We start from the raw sequence: 17811 nt of genomic DNA on the forward strand, positions 1-17811 counted from the left end.
CTCCCCCCTTTTGTCTTCCGTGCGTAACGGGCGTGCGTCAGGTTTCGAAGTTTGGTTCCTTAAGAAGGATCCCTTTTGCAGGTTCCGCAGCCAAAACATTTCCGGCTTTTGCGCTTACGAGTTTTCCAAATCCTCTCAGACTAAAAGTCCGAGGAATACCTTGTGGAATAATCAGCATCTTCGCGCCGTGGTGATGGATTCGCGGAGTTTAGCTGCTGCTCTCCTGCTTCTTTTCGGTTTGGCGACAGTTTTCGCTCAGACTTCCGCACCTGGCAAAGGTAGGAGGTGGAATGCGTGACTCCGAGGTTACAAAACTCCATTGTTTTTTTGTTTCACAAATCCACCGGAATATGCCATTGATTACTCCTATTTCTTTTTTATTGACTTCATTGTTTTCAGCTGCTTGTTTCTGACACTTTCTGTTGAATAATGGGAGTAAAACATGACGTAAAGCAACCAGACCACGTTCTGCTGCGCACCTGGATTATATTCCATTGTTTGAATGAATCCTCTGTTTTAAACAGTTTTTTCATAACATAATCGAGAAAGTTTGTGCCGCTAAACCTGTCAGGGGGTACAAGGTCCCAACCTTCTTCCTCGGGGGGTTCTGGTTCAGAGTAAGGAAACCTGCACCAACAAACACACCCTGCGCATAAGAATGATACATTGTTTACACTTTATTTGACGGAAACCCGACTACCATTCAACAAAGCAAGCTGTTGCCCCATGAAGTCTGCTGATAATACTGGTTTGTGTTTACTGTTCTGTCTCCATGGAAAATGCCCCAGGAGGATTAACAGTAGTTACCAAAAAAAAAAAACAGTGCGCACAGGCCGCATTCAGCTAATATTTGCGTACTTTCTCTTGTGAAGTGAAATGTTTGGTGCTCCCACAGTAACCATGTTGACTGACTTCCCCTCCCTCGGTTACCTTTTTTGAGGATGGGTTAGGTGTTCTAACTGAATTAACTCTTCCCCCACTCCCACAGCGTGCGAGACGAAGAATGGGACAAGCTGTGAGGAATGTCTGCAGAATGTGACGGTAAATCCTGCTCCGTGTGCGCGTGTGTTTTGGACCTTTAGCCCGTGGCTTCCCCTTCCACACCTGTTAAACTGGTTTGATAAGAACTGATCTGTCATCCATTCCCACCCTTTTCTGCCATTTTGTAATCTTAGTGCGTGTGTGTCCTCTAATTAGCATGGAACTGTTTGTTCAATTAGAGACCATCATGTGTTTTGGTATTTCTACAGTGCCTTTGGTGCATCACGACCAAGATGTGTGTAACGTATCCAGGGAGGACCATCCTTCCTCCCCATGCACTCTGTCCACTGAATAACGCACGCTGGGGCCTCTGCTGGAGTAAGAGGGCAGACACACACTCACACACAGATCCACAATCTCATATACATATGAGGTACCGCAATTATATATTACTTAAATGATTCCATTCAGTGTATGCACCAAAGATCATTCATTTAAAATGATTTTTAAAAAATACAAATGTAAGAGAAAGGCAGATAATTGCATTTGAGAAACAAATGACTTCTACAAGAAAAGCTGTTTATTCATATTCTGTCAATCGATTACTGACCCCACCAACTACTCATTTCTGATGTTCTTCAATGGCTCAAAGACCAATCTGGGCAGAGCTTTTTCCATTGTGTGGCGTATACAGAAAATTGTAGTCAGGCACAGGCCAAGCAATACTAAATGCTACGTTTTTTCCCCACACCAATCAACCTCATATGTGTGAAAATGTTTGGTTTCATCAACGCAACATATTCCTTAAAAAAATCACTACACTAAAAAGAGCAATTAACTTAGTTCAATTTCTTTTAAACGTAATTAGTTAGTTTGTATGTAAGATATTTATAAGTAAAGGCCATTTATACAACATAAAATAAACTGAATAAATGTATTTTAATGGCCACAGAAAATAGTTGCATCTGACGAGGTGGTATTTTTCTGTAATTCCATCCTGTTCTACAGGTAAACATAAGCAGCAACACATATCTGGCATGTAATGGTCAATTGCAAAGAACTACCGAGACAAAGAAATCACCATTGTTCACAATGGTCTAATTCAGTTGAGTATTTTCCCGAATAGTGGTACCAGTAGCCAAATTCAAACTGTACAAGGTAATAACCATACAAGTCTTATCAAGCAGCTGAAGGTCAGTGGTTGAGAATGCTCCGGTCACCTATAGTCACCGTGCAATGTACACACAGAGATTAGAGCCACTGTGCCAGCGAGAAAAGCAAAAGGCGTAGAATTAGTTTGACATTGAGTTCTTGTGTCTAGTGAACTTCCAGACGTTAATAATCACCTTGGCAGTGATTGGTGGGATTATCATCATAGCCTTTCTGGTCTGCCTGTTCTGCTGCTGCAAGTGTGAGAACTTTGGGTAAGTGTTTGAAAGAACGCAACCGCATTGACACAGTACTCGTATGATGACCTTCTGGATAAAGCTCAAACATTATTCCTGAGGTCCCGATGCTAACTGAAACCCGTCTGTTGTAATTTCTGTAATGTTCAACCGTTTAGTCATTAGACAAGCCATGCGTAAAACAATACTAGACACACTTACAATAATGAGAACTGTTATTTTAGTCAAAATTAGTTAGTGGATTTTAATCAGTGACCCCTATCTGCCATTCTGTGAGAAATAAAAACCTATCTACAGTAAATGTTTTATTATTTAGATGTTCATTCAGGTTTTGTGGTTAAGCTGCTTCCTGGGTTTTGCATGTTTAACTCCACATCCCATCTCTCTCACTCCACCCTTTTCAACTCGGTTTCCATAAATATCCGTCTAACCTTCTGAGAGCTGTATCTCGCCTTATCAGTGTAGTTAGCACACAGCAGCTTTAGACTGTGGAATAGGGAAGATCATGGATTCATGGTGATTTGTAGAATATTCTGTTTAATCTGTAGTTTATCAGTTACCCAGTTTAGGCTTCAAGTCACAGATGGTTATGCTCCGGTATACTTGTATTGTCTAGGGTGGTTTGAGGATGGTTTGCTGTGGTTAAGGCGGGAGCAAGAACTCTCTGTGAGATGAATACCTTTGTCCATGTGTCATCCTGCAATGTGATTATGATCGCTGTGTACTATATTGAGACATTTCCCTCTTGTCATGCATACGTAACATGGCCACATTCTGTACATTTCTGTCAGTTTTGGTCAGGCTACCCTTTTTAAGGGTTTCTGCACTCAAAAAACCCAAACTGTGTAATTTTATTGTGGTCTTGTGGTTGTGTGTCAGATCCAAAAGGTCAGAGGCCAAGATGGAGAAACAGGCCAATAAGACGAGAACCAAGCAGGAGGAAAGGTGAACAACAATGAACGCAATACGAGCCTCGAGCCTGTTCTGTTTTTTGTAAAAAAAAATTATTGTGACTGCATCTTTATCTGGAGTTAGCTCGTTTGTTCAGAAACATGTTCCAAGAAATATCGTCCATTTCCACCTAAAACGTCCACTGCTACCGCTCTCATGTCGTCCTCAATCTGTTGAACGGTGTCATGTTACACAATCTTCTGAATACCTGACACACTTCACATGTTCCATGGATCGTCATGGATCGTTTCCTTCATAGCACACCTCAAATTGTTAATATCAGAACTGGTTTGAACTGAACTGGAACTTGGGCATGATCAAAAACTTTGTATGCTCACTGTCACTGAGAAGAGAATGCTTTGTCTTTACAGGAGGGCAGAAATGAAACAGAGACATGAAGAGGTCAGGAAGAAATATGGTGAGAGAAAACTCTGAACTTTTTCATAGAAAATGTTTTTAGAAAATGTGCTTATGATTTCTAGCTAAAGCTTAGATGATAGAAATTACACAAATTTTTTGTAGTAAATATGAAGCTACAGCCAGTGAGCACAGGGAAGCCTGCGCATAGACTGGAAAAAGTGTGTTTGTGGGGGGGGGGGGGGGAAATGCTACCCTGTTTAAAATCTACCTCTAAGATCACATATTAATTCTTACTATATTATTGTGATTTATATAATGCCTTAATAAGTGAACCAAAAATGTGCTGGAAAGCAGTTGATGTCCCCTTCATATAGAGCCAGGCTTGCTGTTTCCAGTATTTGTTCAAAGCTTAGCAACCTCCTTTTGGTAGTTTTATATTTAACTGGCAAACATGAGTGTCACCGTTTCTCTCATCTAACTCCCAGGAAGGAAACAATAATTCCCATAACCTTAGAATACTTTCTTACATTAATGACCCCACTGATTGATTGTGTTTTGTTTCTCCAGGTCTAAGTGGGCCAAATCCATACTCCAAATTCTAAACCACGACCCTTCTGGTTTTTCCTAAACTCTGATCTCTCCTGCACAATACATCAACAATACATCATCGACATGAGAATTTGTGTAAACCATAATTTAAAAAAAGTGACAGTTGGTTTGTATGTATTTATATCTATGTATCTTTATGTAGAGATATAAAGACGGGCTCGCCTGGCTTCCTCCAGCCAATGAACAAGGATGTTGTGTTCAATGTGATGACCTAAGAGGCTATAACCAAAACCTAGAATAGAGCAGTGTTCTTCAATACTACAATAGTCGTTCCTGTTGCTCTCGGTCTAGTTGGACTATTTATTAGGGTTTACTTTATTTAGATTTTGTCTTCTAAAATCTTTTGCACCTGTAAATCCATTTTGCTCTTCTCTGGGAAGCCTATTTTTGTACTTGGATGTAAATTTCCCCCCAAATTTCCTCATTCCTCGTCAAAATCTAGGATGCCCTTTTTATTGTGATACTGCTGTATGTTTCAGTTCAATTCATTTTGGAATTTTTAATTTGTTGATCATATATTTGGATCTTTGAAACTGGAATTGTATTGCTTCCATGTTGTCTGCAATGTGCTTTCATTAAAACTTTATCAAAAGGTGAAAGTTCATTGATTACATTTTTCATGGCCTTATGCCTACCTTTGAGAAGTTTAACACTTTTCACCCATGTTCTTTGGAGGCTAAATGTTGACACCTGATGAGTTAAGATTATTTTTTATCCCAAAAGAAAATTTTGTTTCAATGTATCCTGAAGATAAATGTAATTGTGACATTGAGCAATAATGGGATTGTGGAAAGGAATTAAGTCAACACATTTCAATCTTGTTCATTTAAATAAGTAATGGAAGATCTTTTTGAATTTGGATCCTTCAATGCAACTGTTAAAACATAGCAGCTGTAATTGTTCTTTTAAAATGCCATATGGCATTAAAGCTGTATTTTTATGCTTGTGGTTTTCTTGAAGGTTGTTCAATTAGTCTTGCCCTTTTTGTTATTGGCAGAAATAAATCCACTGTTAATTCAGAAAGGACTAATAAGTATATTAAAATATGGAAGAACAATGTGCAGTCAGTTCAGAAAGGCAAAGGCCCAAATCCATTGTCACTAACATCTGTGGGAAATTCAAGCAGTTGTCCAAACTGCCGATGTCAAGTAAATGGAAAACTTAATTTTTATGTGTGTTTCTGTTACCGCTGATGATCTATTTTTCAAAGCCTCACATTGTTTCAAATTGCACTTTAATGTGAAAATATATTGTTTAAGCTCTTATTTACATAATTACTGCCATATATCTTAATCCCCTTATGTATGCAAATGTTTTTTAACCTAGTTTACCACAAATACATGCTAAATTATGAGTACTCAGAGGTGTTGATACGGTACTGCCATCACAGGTTATTCGGTCCGCGTGCTCGAGATTTTGTTATAGGTGCGCGCCCCCGTTTCCGCGGTCCCGTGTTTTGCTCGTCACGGGGTCCTCGCAGACCAATCGTGTAAGTCTAACTTAGGTCCAAAGCGCGTACCCGTCAGCGGAGGAAAAGAGAGGACAGAAGGCGGCAGAAAGACAAATACTGCTCAATTAACCGATAATTCTGAAAACAGACGCACGAAATACAGCCAAGATGTCAGAGGAAAAGCCAAAGGTAAGACAATGGTTCAGAGAGCTGTACATTGGAAGAGATGGCTGAGTCGAGCTTCTGCAAAACCATTTCTCCAATGTGCAATCTAAAAATGGCCTGGTTTGCACGTTTCTCTGAATCGGCGCAGTGTTTGTTTCGCAAATGAATGAGTGCCCGCACCGCCGTTTCTATGTACCTGCGCGCACACGCTGTAAATAGTAACCGGATTTATTCTGACTAACTCATTTAAGTCTCGAAGACGGTGGGCAAACGTAGAAATCACACCACGGTTGTCATTTGCGGATTTTTTTTTTCTTTGTCAAAACGGGACCACGTTATGTCCGCAACCCCATAAATGCCGCAACTGCAGCGGCGATAAAAGAGCGCCAATGTGGCCGAAGAACGCATGTGAAATGACCACAGTAGCCGTGCTTTTGTGGTCGCGTTTTAACGTCGCAATGTTTGTTTTGCCTCCGCGCAACAAAACAAAAGCGCTAGCATCGTTAGCTCCGCAGCTAAACTTAGCAGTCTTCTTAAAGGGCTGCCGTGTAGACCGACTAGCCCGGAGCTAACATGCTAACGTTAGCATCCGTTACTGAAGTAACGCATTGTGACCTGACTGCATAACTCCGCTCAATGTAAGTTTTGTTTTGGTCCAAATGTTGACAAAAAAGTGGAAACGTGATGACCAGCTCGTTTTTTTTCAGGCATTATGAGCCGTATTATAAAGTTTCAGCCTGAAGTCGTGTAGCTGTTATGGTACTTGGCTGTCTTATGGGCTCTTATTTTTGTTATTGTGTCGTGACTCTTTAATGAGCCCCTGATGTTTTTGCTGGTTTACATGATTTTTAACGCCTTTTTGTTCTCCGCAGGAGGGAGTAAAGACCGAGAACGACCACATCAACCTCAAGGTTGCAGGGCAAGATGGGTCGGTGGTCCAGTTTAAAATCAAAAGGCACACACCGCTCAGCAAGCTAATGAAGGCATACTGTGACCGACAGGTGAGCCTAAAGGAACGAGTTCCTCTCCAACATGCAGCTCTTTTGGATTTGCTGTTACACCTCAATCTGCTTGAGTTGCACACTCTCTACCTTGCTATCTTTGACCCCAAAATCCTCATTCATCATCTCTTTTGCCGCTTCTGCAGGGCCTCGCGATACGGCAGATCAGGTTCAGGTTTGATGGCCAGCCCATCAATGAGACGGATACACCTGCACAGGTAAGATCGTATCATCCTATTCCTCGCTGGAACCAGCATTCTGCATGATGGTAAAACGTTAACATAGCCTGTGACTATTGGGCATAATTCTTTCAATGCTTGTACTTCTGTCTCTGAATCATTTAACCCTTTCAGTTATTGTTTTTATCCATTTACTGGATCTTTTTTTTGCCTCTGCTTCTCTCAGCTGGAGATGGAAGATGAAGACACCATAGATGTTTTCCAGCAGCAGACAGGCGGGCACTGTTAAGCCCTCTCCACCTTGTTGACGGGCCACCCTCAGACCCCTCCCTCAGCCACTTTCACTGTCCCTCTCCATGCCTCCTCCGCCTATCGTCGTCGTTATTATTATTATCATTATAATAATGATAATGATTTTTATTTCTTCAGTTTTGAGATGTCCATGGTTTTTCGTCAGGTGTGTGAGGAGCTCCTCAACTGTTTATGTACCGTCTAAGCCAGGACTGAACTTTTGTGCGTGTCAACAGTCTCTCCGCTGGCCAATCAGGACATTTCCTCCTGGCCACGCAGGCTGTGATTGGACCAACATCATGTCACAGCTGTTCCTGGTTTGTCTCTCACTTCTCATTCATTCTCCAGTGAAAGCTTAGTATCCAGTAGTGTGTCACGGTTTTCATCCATCGTGATCAAATGCGAGGCTCTGCCAGTTTTTGTCAGTGGGCATGAAAATGGTTTGAAGGGAAAGCTCCATCGGAACTTATTACACACGGGCCCTTCCATTTCACTCTGCTCTAATGTGTTTTTTGTCCGAACGGTGGCTCCTGCTCTTCTGTCAAAGGGTATTTTAATTAACATCTCTCATGCTTTTGTATTTTTTTTTTCTTTTAAAAATGAACCAGGGAGCTGGTTGATTTTCCTGTACAGAAGTATCCGAGTGAGCGTTGGATAAGAGTTGAGTTGCTTGGACCGATACTCCAAAGACCAAACTTAGGTTTCATATTTGATGTACTTGGATCACTCGTAAAGCAAATTACAAGGTCGAAACAGTCACATTTTAAGGGAGTTTGTATTTTATTGATGTTATTTGCTTCATTTTTGACTAATTGAGAGAGGTTGTGGGTATCCATGGTACAGACTTTTATTCGCTCATTATGATAAATTCCTAATGGGGTTGGGGTGGGTGGTATTAATTTATCCTTTGAGATGGTAAGGTTCTGGCTGTGTAAGATAGTCTTTTGATGTAGAATACTTTGTTTTCTGATGAAACGGCCAGTGGCCAGTCCTTATGATACACTTACAGGTAGCTCTACTTGTGGGTTTTACAATTTGGAGAATTTAAGTAGTGGGTTGGCGGGACTGACTGGAAAGGTCCTTCCTCAACGCTGTTTTAGGGTCAGCTGTCTCATCTGTATTGTCCTCGTAAATGTAAGCTGATGGGAAATCTGGTTCTACGTATGTTTTGAAGAGAAGCTTTTCCAGGTGAGCAGGGAGTTCCAACAAAAGTCCGGAGGGTTTTTAAAAACGCATTCAGAAGACACTTTTCACTGCTACGTCGACTGCCGAGCTGTTCCCTCGCGTGCACCAGGCCAGAGTTTCAGGTCATTTGTTGAGGAGCCTGACCGCCGTTGTGCAAACAGTGACATCCTTAGTGGTCACAAGTGTCTTCAATATTTTACAGCTCAGGCTAGGATGCATGAAGTTTGTTGTATTTTCTGGGAGGGCAGGGAGGCCAACCAATGGAGTTGGGAGAACAGTGTTCTGTACCCACAGGGCCCCATTCTTTGTACAACAGTTGGCTTTAATTGGATTGATGGACAGACTTAGATTGTTCAATTCAGTCAGGATGTTCCGCTGTCAAAGTAAGTAGTCCTTATGCTCAACTCCTGAAACGGTGTAAAAGTGTTCAGAGTGGGTTGTGTCATGAAAGCCCCATTTTTTTAAAAAGCTTTTTTTCCATGGGCTACGTTTTCGGAGATTTGATATTGTCATCACTGAATAAGGTGTGTGTAAATCAGTTTTACAAAATGAATTTTAAAGGTTAAATTTAATATTCAACATAAATGCTTAAAAATGAACTGTGTTGCCACGTGCTGAAATATTCACTACTGCCCACTCTGTCCCCAATAAATATAAAATGACATTTAAGACTACCCATATCATCATTTCTACAGTTATTAAGTCACAAGGCCAAACTGTTTGGTTTATTGAAATACTAAATCTGGGAGTGATTACTCTGCACAAGCCAAAAGTTAACGACCCTGGTTTCTAGCTTTGCAGTCTAACAAAATAAGAGCACAGTTATCAAGACAGCCTTCCAATTGCATTTGAACAACTTGAGTTGGCTTGACCGAGATCATTAGAGCAAAATAACATGAGCTCAGCCGTGCAATGTACAAAGAACGGAGCCCACATCTTTTCATGTTATTTGTTCTCTACTGATTTGTACATTATTTGTGGTCTTTTACTACTGTATACAATAAATATAGTTTGGTACTCAGATTTGCTTTTGTGAGAATCCTTATTTAGTATTTGTACGTTTGATAGTTTGATTATACTTTAGAAATATCCACTAGAATACTCCTAATTGCCCGAGGTGGTCTCTCCGTCAGTCTTGTTTTTATATTTTCAAGAAGTATTAAGGTTTTTGAAAAGAATACAAGAGTCCAAATGCAATTAGATGCTTATATCATTATGAGCAGAGCAATAATATCAAAGGCGGATGGATATTTATATTTGATTGAACACAATGACTGACACTTCAGAATAGTAACGTTTTATTATTTTTTACAGACTTTAGAGAGCCCCCTTTTCCTACACTGCGTAGTGGTGCGTTTGTCAAGACAAGCTCTCAATTCCCCCCCGAGGCTCTGCCTGCTAAACATGTATGCAGAAGGAAACCACGCGTGTCCTGAAGAAAATGGACAGCTAGGTGGTGCCAGTTAACTATCATAGCCTAGCGTGTCTGTCCTTGTTTATCTACCACACAACACAGTTGCAAAAGACCTCAAAGAATTCTGGAATTTACTTATTTATAAAGGGCCTTGAAATGTATAAATATATTTTAGACCTTACCTTAAGAGACAGAATAACAAAATTGAAAAAACTTGTCTAAAAAGATAATGGTATATAGATCACTTCCAGGAAATCTTGATTTAGAACCTTGAATCCCATCTGACATGCTAATTTAATTGATACACTCAGCACAACTGGAACCGTGATAAGACTAATAGCAGCAGTTGGCGAGTCAAACCAGGAATAAAGAAGAGCATTCACACAAATGGACAATCTACATTCTCTGGCTGGAAGGAAGAGCTATTAATGAATGGATAGAGGAAGAGCTGGCTTTATATTGTGCATCTTGATCTGTGTGCAGTCTGTGCTTTTAATGTGGGCAAGAGGAAGAGAGACTAAGATCATTTGCCTTGTAAATGTGCAAGTCAACAAACCTCAGACAGACTTTAAAGTGATCCAATTGTTTACCATTGACAATAAAACCTGTTTTTAATAGTCACCTGCGATTTCGCCATTGTGCAAAATTGACCCTCTCACTACGTTGCTGTTGCACAGTTTCCTAATATCACTGCCCAAGGACTTGATTATTCCTTCAACTAGTGATATTTACAGAACTTTAAAAAAATACTTTAATATCACGGTCGGGTTCATGCACGTACCTCAGATAACAACTAATCGGACAACTGCTTAAATACATTAGTGGACCAAAGGTCACATACGTCTGTTGTTGCTTTTAAGTAGCCTTTCAATTACATTTTTGTCTGCTTAGGCATCTTTCATGTCATAAATATCTGGAGCAATATGACATTTTGACAGAATGTCAGTTTGTGCATGTAAGTACACATGCATGCAGCTCACCCCTCTGGCAGGTCTGTGTCATCAGAGGCGGTTGAGGGAGGATGAGTGACGGGCTGGTTAGTGATTTGCATGCTCTGGTGTTTAAAAGGATCTGCAGGTGCAGGATTCTCCACACAGATGGTTGGATTCTTCCTCGAAGCACTGAGGCATCACAGCTCTGGGTCTCCTCTTCTTCTATTTGTGAATCTTAGGTAACCTGAATAGTCTTTGATTACTCTAAACAGAGTTTATTCAGTGGGCATTTTTCTTTGGATGTAATAAAAAGGCTCACTTGGATCAATATGAAGAAAACACAGTTGTCTGGTTTGTATCGTCACCGGAGATAGAGACCAAAGGAGCAACATACAGGGAAATATGGAGAAATGTGTACAAGTTATAGCAACTGAACCAAACAGACTCTCTGTGATGACATCGCTCATATTTGTGCACCTCCTCTTCCTGGGCTTAAAGGCCACCGACACCACCTCAGACACATGGAGACGCTGCACAGGTATTGTACCATTTGAATATATTTGACTTCCTTCAACCACAGCTTTCCTGTCTACGACCACAGCTCACTTCAAAGATCTGATCTTCGCTTCATGATTATTCTGTGGATGATGTACGGCTTCATCTGAAAATCTGGGAAACCCCTGCAGCTAAAATTCTTTTGGATAATTCCAACTGTCTGTGTCTACTTACAGTGCAGTGGGAGTGTTTCTGTGTGCAGCATTGCGTGCAATATTAACTTAAATGTACCTCCACAAACAAGTACAGACACTGGATGTGGGTGGGATTCCACAGAAAACATCACAATATCAGGATAAACAAGGTGCATGTTTATAAGATGTCTCATCAATTTCTGAGCAATTCCCTTCCATATTCCTGTTGTTCATAGAGCCTGACCTTTATGTAAACCGATCCTAAAATCTCCTAAGGCTCAAATGCCACACAGGGACGCATCAGGGACAATTTATTGCTTTATTGCCGTTATTCTGAAAACTTTAAAGTTGTTTCTACTACAAATGGTATTTGCAGCTGCAGCCATTTGGCCGTAAGCATTTAAAGCCTGTTTTCGTTCTTATGATATTCCATCAACACCTGGAAGGAATTCCTTCACAAATGGCTTGGACTCTAGGATGCAATTATTTGATTTTAGTAGGCAAAGGTCAAGGTCACTGTGACCTCATAGCATTCCTGTTCTTGTGGTGTCTAAGAAAGATTTTGACACAAACATCCAAACTCAAGAGTTAACTGAGTAAAGTTTACGGGTCAAAGGTCAGGGTTATTGCAACTACACACACGTCCCATTTTATGTGAATATAATATCTCAGAAAGGCCATGAAGAATTTATTCAAATTTATCACACAAGTCAACTTAGACTCTTTAATCACACATAGATGCATATGACAGCTAAACTGTCAATTTTTCATCATGTGATGATCTGAAAACAAACAAACGTTACTGATGTCAGTAATTCCTTGTTTTCTCCAGATTTGGTCCCTCTGGATCTTTTGTCTTTTGTGCTCAAGAAGGACCCCTCCCAACTCCCAATACCAGGGGTGCACATCAAGCAGGCTGAAGGGGTGAGGGGTGTGCATTTCTCGAGCCCTCATACCTCTATGAGCTTTCCCTCTTCCCAGCTGCTGGTGGACTGCGACCTTTTCCCTGAAGAATTCTCCATTGTTGTGACATTAAAAGTTACTAGCTTTTCTCCTAAGGTGAGCATCCAAGTTTGTCGGTCCTAAATACTGTCTCTAATCTCCAATGGTGGATGAAGTACTCAGATCCTCTATTTCTATCTTAAATGCCATCGCAGATGGAGACAACACTCTGTTAACAATTATAGTGCTGTAGTCAAAATAGTACTTAAAGGAAATGTATATAGTACAACAATATCAAATGTAAATCTCATTGTTCTTAAAACAAATACAATGAAAGGTCTCATTTTAAAGAATTACAGAGCAGAGTATAGGTTGGGTGAAGTTTTATTCACTATCTAACAATGCAACCCTGCCGAATACAATGGGGCTGAATGCTTTCTTCATTTTATTTCAGAGAAATGAATACATCTTTTCCTGGATGGGGCCAAAGCGTGTAAAGAAAAAAAGAGTGGGGACAAAAGAAGAAAAGAACAACAAAGAGGACATTTTGGAAAGGACTGCAGAGAGTTCTCACAGGGAAGAAGAACAACGCGGAGAGAGGGAGAAGAAGCGGCGAGTCAAGAGTGAGGAAGAGCGGGGGCGAATCCTTCTGGGACTCAGGTTCTCGAAAAAGCGCCTGCACTTTCTTTATAGAGGTCATGGAGGGGTTGTAGAGCGCTGGATGTTTCGAGGCGCTGGACTGGCCGACAACCACTGGCACACTCTGGTTTTGGGTGTGGGCAGTCATCATGTCCGGCTTACAGTGGACTGCAGCAAAGCCCAGGAAATGCAAGTTCTCTTTTTTTTCTTCTTGTGTAAACTGTGTCTTCAGTTCACTGGGTGGGTGCAATGTCTCTCTCGTGTCATCCTGTTCCCTTTGAATACCTTTGAGGGATTGTAGATCCTTCACAATGCAATGGCGCTACTCCAGGCTGCTCACAGCCTGCAGCTGTATCACAGCGGCCTGACAGTATGTGATAGATGTATTTTAGTGGAAACGGCCTCTGGCGCACAGAATGGGAGAAGTATCAGCTACCGTATGACGCATATATAATGCGATTCTTGTCTCAGTCCTAAGAAGAGAGGAGCCTACTTTAATTCAAGTGTCTTTAAATTACATTAAAGATGAAAAGCAGCTTAATTCAGCTATTAAAAATAATTAGGTTTTATGGCCAACAGTATCCCCTCCAGGCCTTTCCCCTCAGACCTCAACATTCAGGGATCGAAATTCAACGTTGGCAGTCGGGGGAGATGGAAAGGCTTGTATTCAGTAAGCATTATTTTTCCCTTTTATGATAAACAAGCTTCCAGACCACATGATTCATCTTTTTATCCTAAAACAGTCACCTCTTTTGATCATGATTTCTTCGTGCACAGGGTCTGTTGCGCCAGCTGGTTTTGGTGCCAGGTGTGGATGCCACCCATCAAATCTGCCCCTCTTTGAACCCCCAACTAGCAGTTCTCTCAGTACCACCACTTCTGTTCAGGGAGGGTCACGACCATGTGACTTCATATGGTAACCTGCGAACATTTTCCACCTTACATTTCACGCAGTACGATGAAAGCCATGACATACACGTGCTTGTCTCTCAGAAACAAATGAGCGCGTCTCAGTGGGCTTGGAGCGCTCATGCTCCGAGCTGGTACAAGGCCAAATGTGGTTCAATCCGCTCAGGAAAGGCCTCTACCTCTGCGACGGTACCGTGTGGGTCACCGTGCTGGAGGGTGAGAGTCCAACATCCAAACATCCGCTCACAAGCAAGATCTTTTTGACAAATTGACAAGTTTTTATCTCCTTATCAACTCAGATCATAAACGACTTGACTACGTGTTGGAACACCAGGTCCTAACCACCAGCTCAGAGACACAGGATGTAGAGGTATCCTTCATCTTTGTACAATATATATATTTACATATAGTTAAAAATGTGTGCTGTCTTGATTTTTTTGTATTCTGTGATTTGCTTATCATATACATCAGGGCATCAAGGTTGTCCAAAAGGTCGAGTTGTGTATTTCTTTCTTCTTTTTATATTTGTTGAATCTAGGTGTTCCAGATAGCCGGCATGGGTCTGATGGCTGCAATGGCTCATAGGTCAGCTTCTGGATCAGCTGTGTATCTGTGGAGCAAAACAGGTTTTCGCCTTTACCAGAACATCAGCACACATGGAGCTCTGGCTTGGAGACACTTCAGCATGGGCAAGAAGGTATGAGAAAGGAAAACATAGGTTATGTAACATTAATCAAGCTGATATTCTCTGCGTTTTGTTACCTTCATCTAGAGCTTCCTGGTTGTTTCTAACTCTGTCGGCGGGCCAGAAAAACACAAAAGATCAGAGACGGACATTTCTGTGATTTACAAGTGGAGCAAAAGAAGAAAACGCTTTGTGCGTTTCCAGACTCTGCAGACCCACTGTGCTCGGGACTGGGAGGCCTTTATCATCGACCAACAAACCTATCTCGCTGTGGCAAACCACAGACAGGGTAAAAACTTTCAGAAATCTTTGCACGACATTCTCAAAATATCATACCATACCATAGTGTTTCATCCTCTTTCCTTCTTGTTTGTCTTCCAGGTGATAACAATCACACCATAGACAGTGTGATATACAAATGGAACAAGCTAACACAGTCTTTTGAGGTTCACCAGATGCTGCTGACGTCAGGGGCCTACGACTGGGAGTTCTTCACAGTGGGACCGTACCACTTCCTAGTGGTCGCTAACGCCTTCGATGGAGTGACCACCTCTCTGGATTCAGTCATTTATGTTTGGGTCAGCGGAAGCTTCCAGGTGTTTCAGACAATTAAGGTATCATACAAACTGAGAAAGGCAAAAATGATTCTGCTTTCAAAATGCACTGTTTGGAAGCCAGCACAATACATGGAAGCTGAGTGTGGGGGTGAATTGGAGTTAATTGTTCCATACCGTTCATGTTTTCCTTCAGCTGGGCTTTGATTTGTTCTGGTGAGATCTGTGTCTTTGAGATGAGTATGAACGCAACAAAGGGAAGAAAACACAAACAGGGCGAGATTAAAGTGTGATCAAAGAGAAATGGAGAGCAAAGAACGGGTGTGTCCATTTTGCCACTGGGCCTAAAATATTTTTTTGCGGTTTGCCATGATTTGCTTGAGTGAGTGCAATGCTTTGGCATGTCACTGATAGTGAATCACAGAGCCACATTTTGAGGAGAGTGTGTTGACACATTGATAGTCTCACAAGATATCATAAGGACAGGATTTAGGGGAAATCCACACCGGTACCTCGGGGTGGGTGGAAAGGAATCTTGCTAAAGCATCCAGATTTTAAATGAAATTACATTACATACATATTTGCCATTTGTTTTACCTGCATCACTGCGTTTTATTCTTTCCGCTTTGCTGCCTGTATCCTAGCAAGCAAAAGTACAAAGATCTGTTTTCCAAGTAAAAACCCCGGATGCTTTCTCTCTCATTTTCAATCTAGACGTTCTGCGCCACAGACTGGGAAATGTTTCAAATTGGAAATAGAGTTTTTTTAGTCGTCGCCAATGGACACAGACTAAATGGCAATGGACCAAGTCAATATGCCATCAACTCCACCATCTACGAACTGGACATGAATGCCCAGGTGTTCGTCCGCTTCCAGGACATTGTCACCTACAGGTACAGCTATGCAAACACTAGATATCCCAGGTGTATACAGGAAGGACCTGTAATTGCTGTCATTTCAACATATCGTCTTTACCCTATACATGTCCATCTCTCCAGTGCAGTGGACTGGGAATTCTTCAGTCTCGGGGAGGAATATTTTCTGATTGTCGCAAACTCCTTCAACGGAGAAACCTATTCTCTCAACAGCATTCTTTACAGGTACTGACCTTGCCAGAATCACCCCAAGCAGTGTGAAATAATTCATTCTGAATGCCCACTTGTTTAGTGCCGTTAAGTAGATGCTATTTTCTATTATATTCTATCTGAGCCAGAACAGTTAACACCTTGCACTTTAGAAATGTGAGCATGCACCTGGATCTAGCTAATTCTGTGTCGGGAGCCTTTGTTAAGAAGATGAAAATACAACTTTCATTTGATACTTGCTCTCTGTTTTAGGTGGCAGGGATATGAAGGATTTGTTCCTGTTCATTGGCTCCCAACGATCGGGTGCAGTGACTGGGAGTTTTTCAGCTCTAAAGGAGAATCATATCTGATCTACTCTAGTGCCAAAGCCCCTCTCTCCAAAGTGTTTAAGCTGAAAACACACTAGCCAAAAAAAGTGTGCATGTTGTTTTGCTCACTCTTTTTATGTGTGAGTTCCTGTGTAAGACAATGTTTGTAGTAATTATATTGAAATGTGTTTAGATGCTCATGTAGGAAGATAAGAAAACACAGTACATATAATTCAATAGGTAAATATATACATAAAAAGAGAATGATGTTATTTAATTAGAAAAGTTTAGAAAAATAATTTGGTAGGTGGACTATAGTTCAATTTCACCCACATTATCAACAGCGCTAGGTTAATATTGTATTTATCTCATTTTTACACGAATATTACGAGTTCAAGACTTTTACAGGAATATATATATGTCTATATATATACAGTAGAATATGTAGAGTTGTTTTTTTAATTTTCTTTAAACACATTTAATATTGATGATTTTTTTATTGACTGTTGTATGTTGTCAGAACAATTACTGATTATAACTTTATGTATGAATTATATTTAAGATAATTATCCTGAAATGGCAATAAACTAGATTTTATATGTTTATATACAAGGTAGAGTTGTTTATGCATTGGCTAACCTTCAACCACGTTTATTTCGAGCATGTAGGGAGGCAAACTATTCTTCTTCTTCTTCTTTTAACTTTTATTCAAGTCATTTAGTGGCCAATCAAAACCCTGGTGAGGTGTTTGATCGGTATGCAGGCGCTTTGGGCAGCAACTGCCATCCTTTGTAAACACGAACAACTCTAAATATTTTTTTCCTACGGTTGGCTACAGAAGACTAACAGCCCCATAAACTTCATGACTCAACGTGTCGGAGATTTGGTTTTATTGCTACAATTATTGGTGCAATAATAATAAGATAAATATAAATAAAAATGTAAGGCCTATATCATAAGGTCCCAGTAAATCACACAACTGTACATAAACATTGCTAATGATGTTCAAGTAATAAAACTACCATTAGTTATTATTTACAGTGCATGCGTGTAATACTACAAGTACCACAATGCAC

The 17811-nt window shown here is 40.8% G+C and overlaps 3 protein-coding genes across 3 annotated transcripts; all 3 read left to right on the top strand.

Moving 5' to 3' along the window:
• Positions 1–4629, top strand: pttg1ipa (PTTG1 interacting protein a). Its single transcript, XM_037487592.2, has 7 exons — positions 1–278; positions 989–1041; positions 1251–1359; positions 2303–2405; positions 3267–3332; positions 3710–3756; positions 4266–4629. Exons 1-7 carry the CDS (start codon positions 194–196, stop codon positions 4298–4300), a joined length of 498 nt encoding a protein of 165 aa, XP_037343489.2. The 5' UTR covers positions 1–193; the 3' UTR covers positions 4301–4629.
• Positions 4630–5785: 1156 nt separating this feature from the next.
• sumo3a (small ubiquitin like modifier 3a) lies at positions 5786–9601 on the top strand. The gene is made up of 4 exons (XM_037486647.2): positions 5786–5946; positions 6795–6923; positions 7070–7141; positions 7329–9601. The coding sequence occupies exons 1-4, from the start codon at positions 5926–5928 to the stop codon at positions 7389–7391; spliced, it is 285 nt and encodes a 94-aa protein (XP_037342544.1). The 5' UTR covers positions 5786–5925; the 3' UTR covers positions 7392–9601.
• A 93-nt stretch (positions 9602–9694) lies between these two features.
• LOC119227654 (thrombospondin-type laminin G domain and EAR repeat-containing protein-like) lies at positions 9695–17769 on the top strand. Its single transcript, XM_062557271.1, has 12 exons — positions 9695–11462; positions 12446–12672; positions 13010–13864; positions 13972–14110; positions 14188–14319; positions 14403–14473; positions 14642–14800; positions 14876–15077; positions 15170–15402; positions 16057–16235; positions 16341–16442; positions 16680–17769. Exons 3-12 carry the CDS (start codon positions 13763–13765, stop codon positions 16831–16833), a joined length of 1473 nt encoding a protein of 490 aa, XP_062413255.1. The 5' UTR covers positions 9695–11462; positions 12446–12672; positions 13010–13762; the 3' UTR covers positions 16834–17769.
• Positions 17770–17811: the final 42 nt, after the last annotated feature.

The sequence above is a fragment of the Pungitius pungitius genome, chromosome 14 (assembly GCF_949316345.1).
Source record: "Pungitius pungitius chromosome 14, fPunPun2.1, whole genome shotgun sequence".
NCBI classification, from domain to species: Eukaryota; Metazoa; Chordata; class Actinopteri; order Perciformes; family Gasterosteidae; genus Pungitius; species Pungitius pungitius.

What these genes read in the sequence shown, in the direction of transcription:
- pttg1ipa (XM_037487592.2), top strand. Translation starts at nt 194, where the DNA reads ATGGATTCGCGGAGTTTAGCTGCTGCTCTCCTGCTTCTTTTCGGTTTG. An exon ending in TGCAAGTGTGAGAACTTTGG is followed by an intron (nt 2,406 to 3,266) that starts GTAAGTGTTTGA and finishes GTTGTGTGTCAG; the next exon opens with ATCCAAAAGGTCAGAGGCCA. An exon ending in AGAACCAAGCAGGAGGAAAG is followed by an intron (nt 3,333 to 3,709) that starts GTGAACAACAAT and finishes TTGTCTTTACAG; the next exon opens with GAGGGCAGAAATGAAACAGA.
- sumo3a (XM_037486647.2), top strand. Translation starts at nt 5,926, where the DNA reads ATGTCAGAGGAAAAGCCAAAG. An exon ending in AGGCATACTGTGACCGACAG is followed by an intron (nt 6,924 to 7,069) that starts GTGAGCCTAAAG and finishes CCGCTTCTGCAG; the next exon opens with GGCCTCGCGATACGGCAGAT. An exon ending in AGACGGATACACCTGCACAG is followed by an intron (nt 7,142 to 7,328) that starts GTAAGATCGTAT and finishes TGCTTCTCTCAG; the next exon opens with CTGGAGATGGAAGATGAAGA.
- LOC119227654 (XM_062557271.1), top strand. Translation starts at nt 13,763, where the DNA reads ATGGCCAACAGTATCCCCTCCAGGCCTTTCCCCTCAGACCTCAACATT. An exon ending in GATGGAAAGGCTTGTATTCA is followed by an intron (nt 13,865 to 13,971) that starts GTAAGCATTATT and finishes CTTCGTGCACAG; the next exon opens with GGTCTGTTGCGCCAGCTGGT. An exon ending in CAGAGACACAGGATGTAGAG is followed by an intron (nt 14,474 to 14,641) that starts GTATCCTTCATC and finishes TGTTGAATCTAG; the next exon opens with GTGTTCCAGATAGCCGGCAT.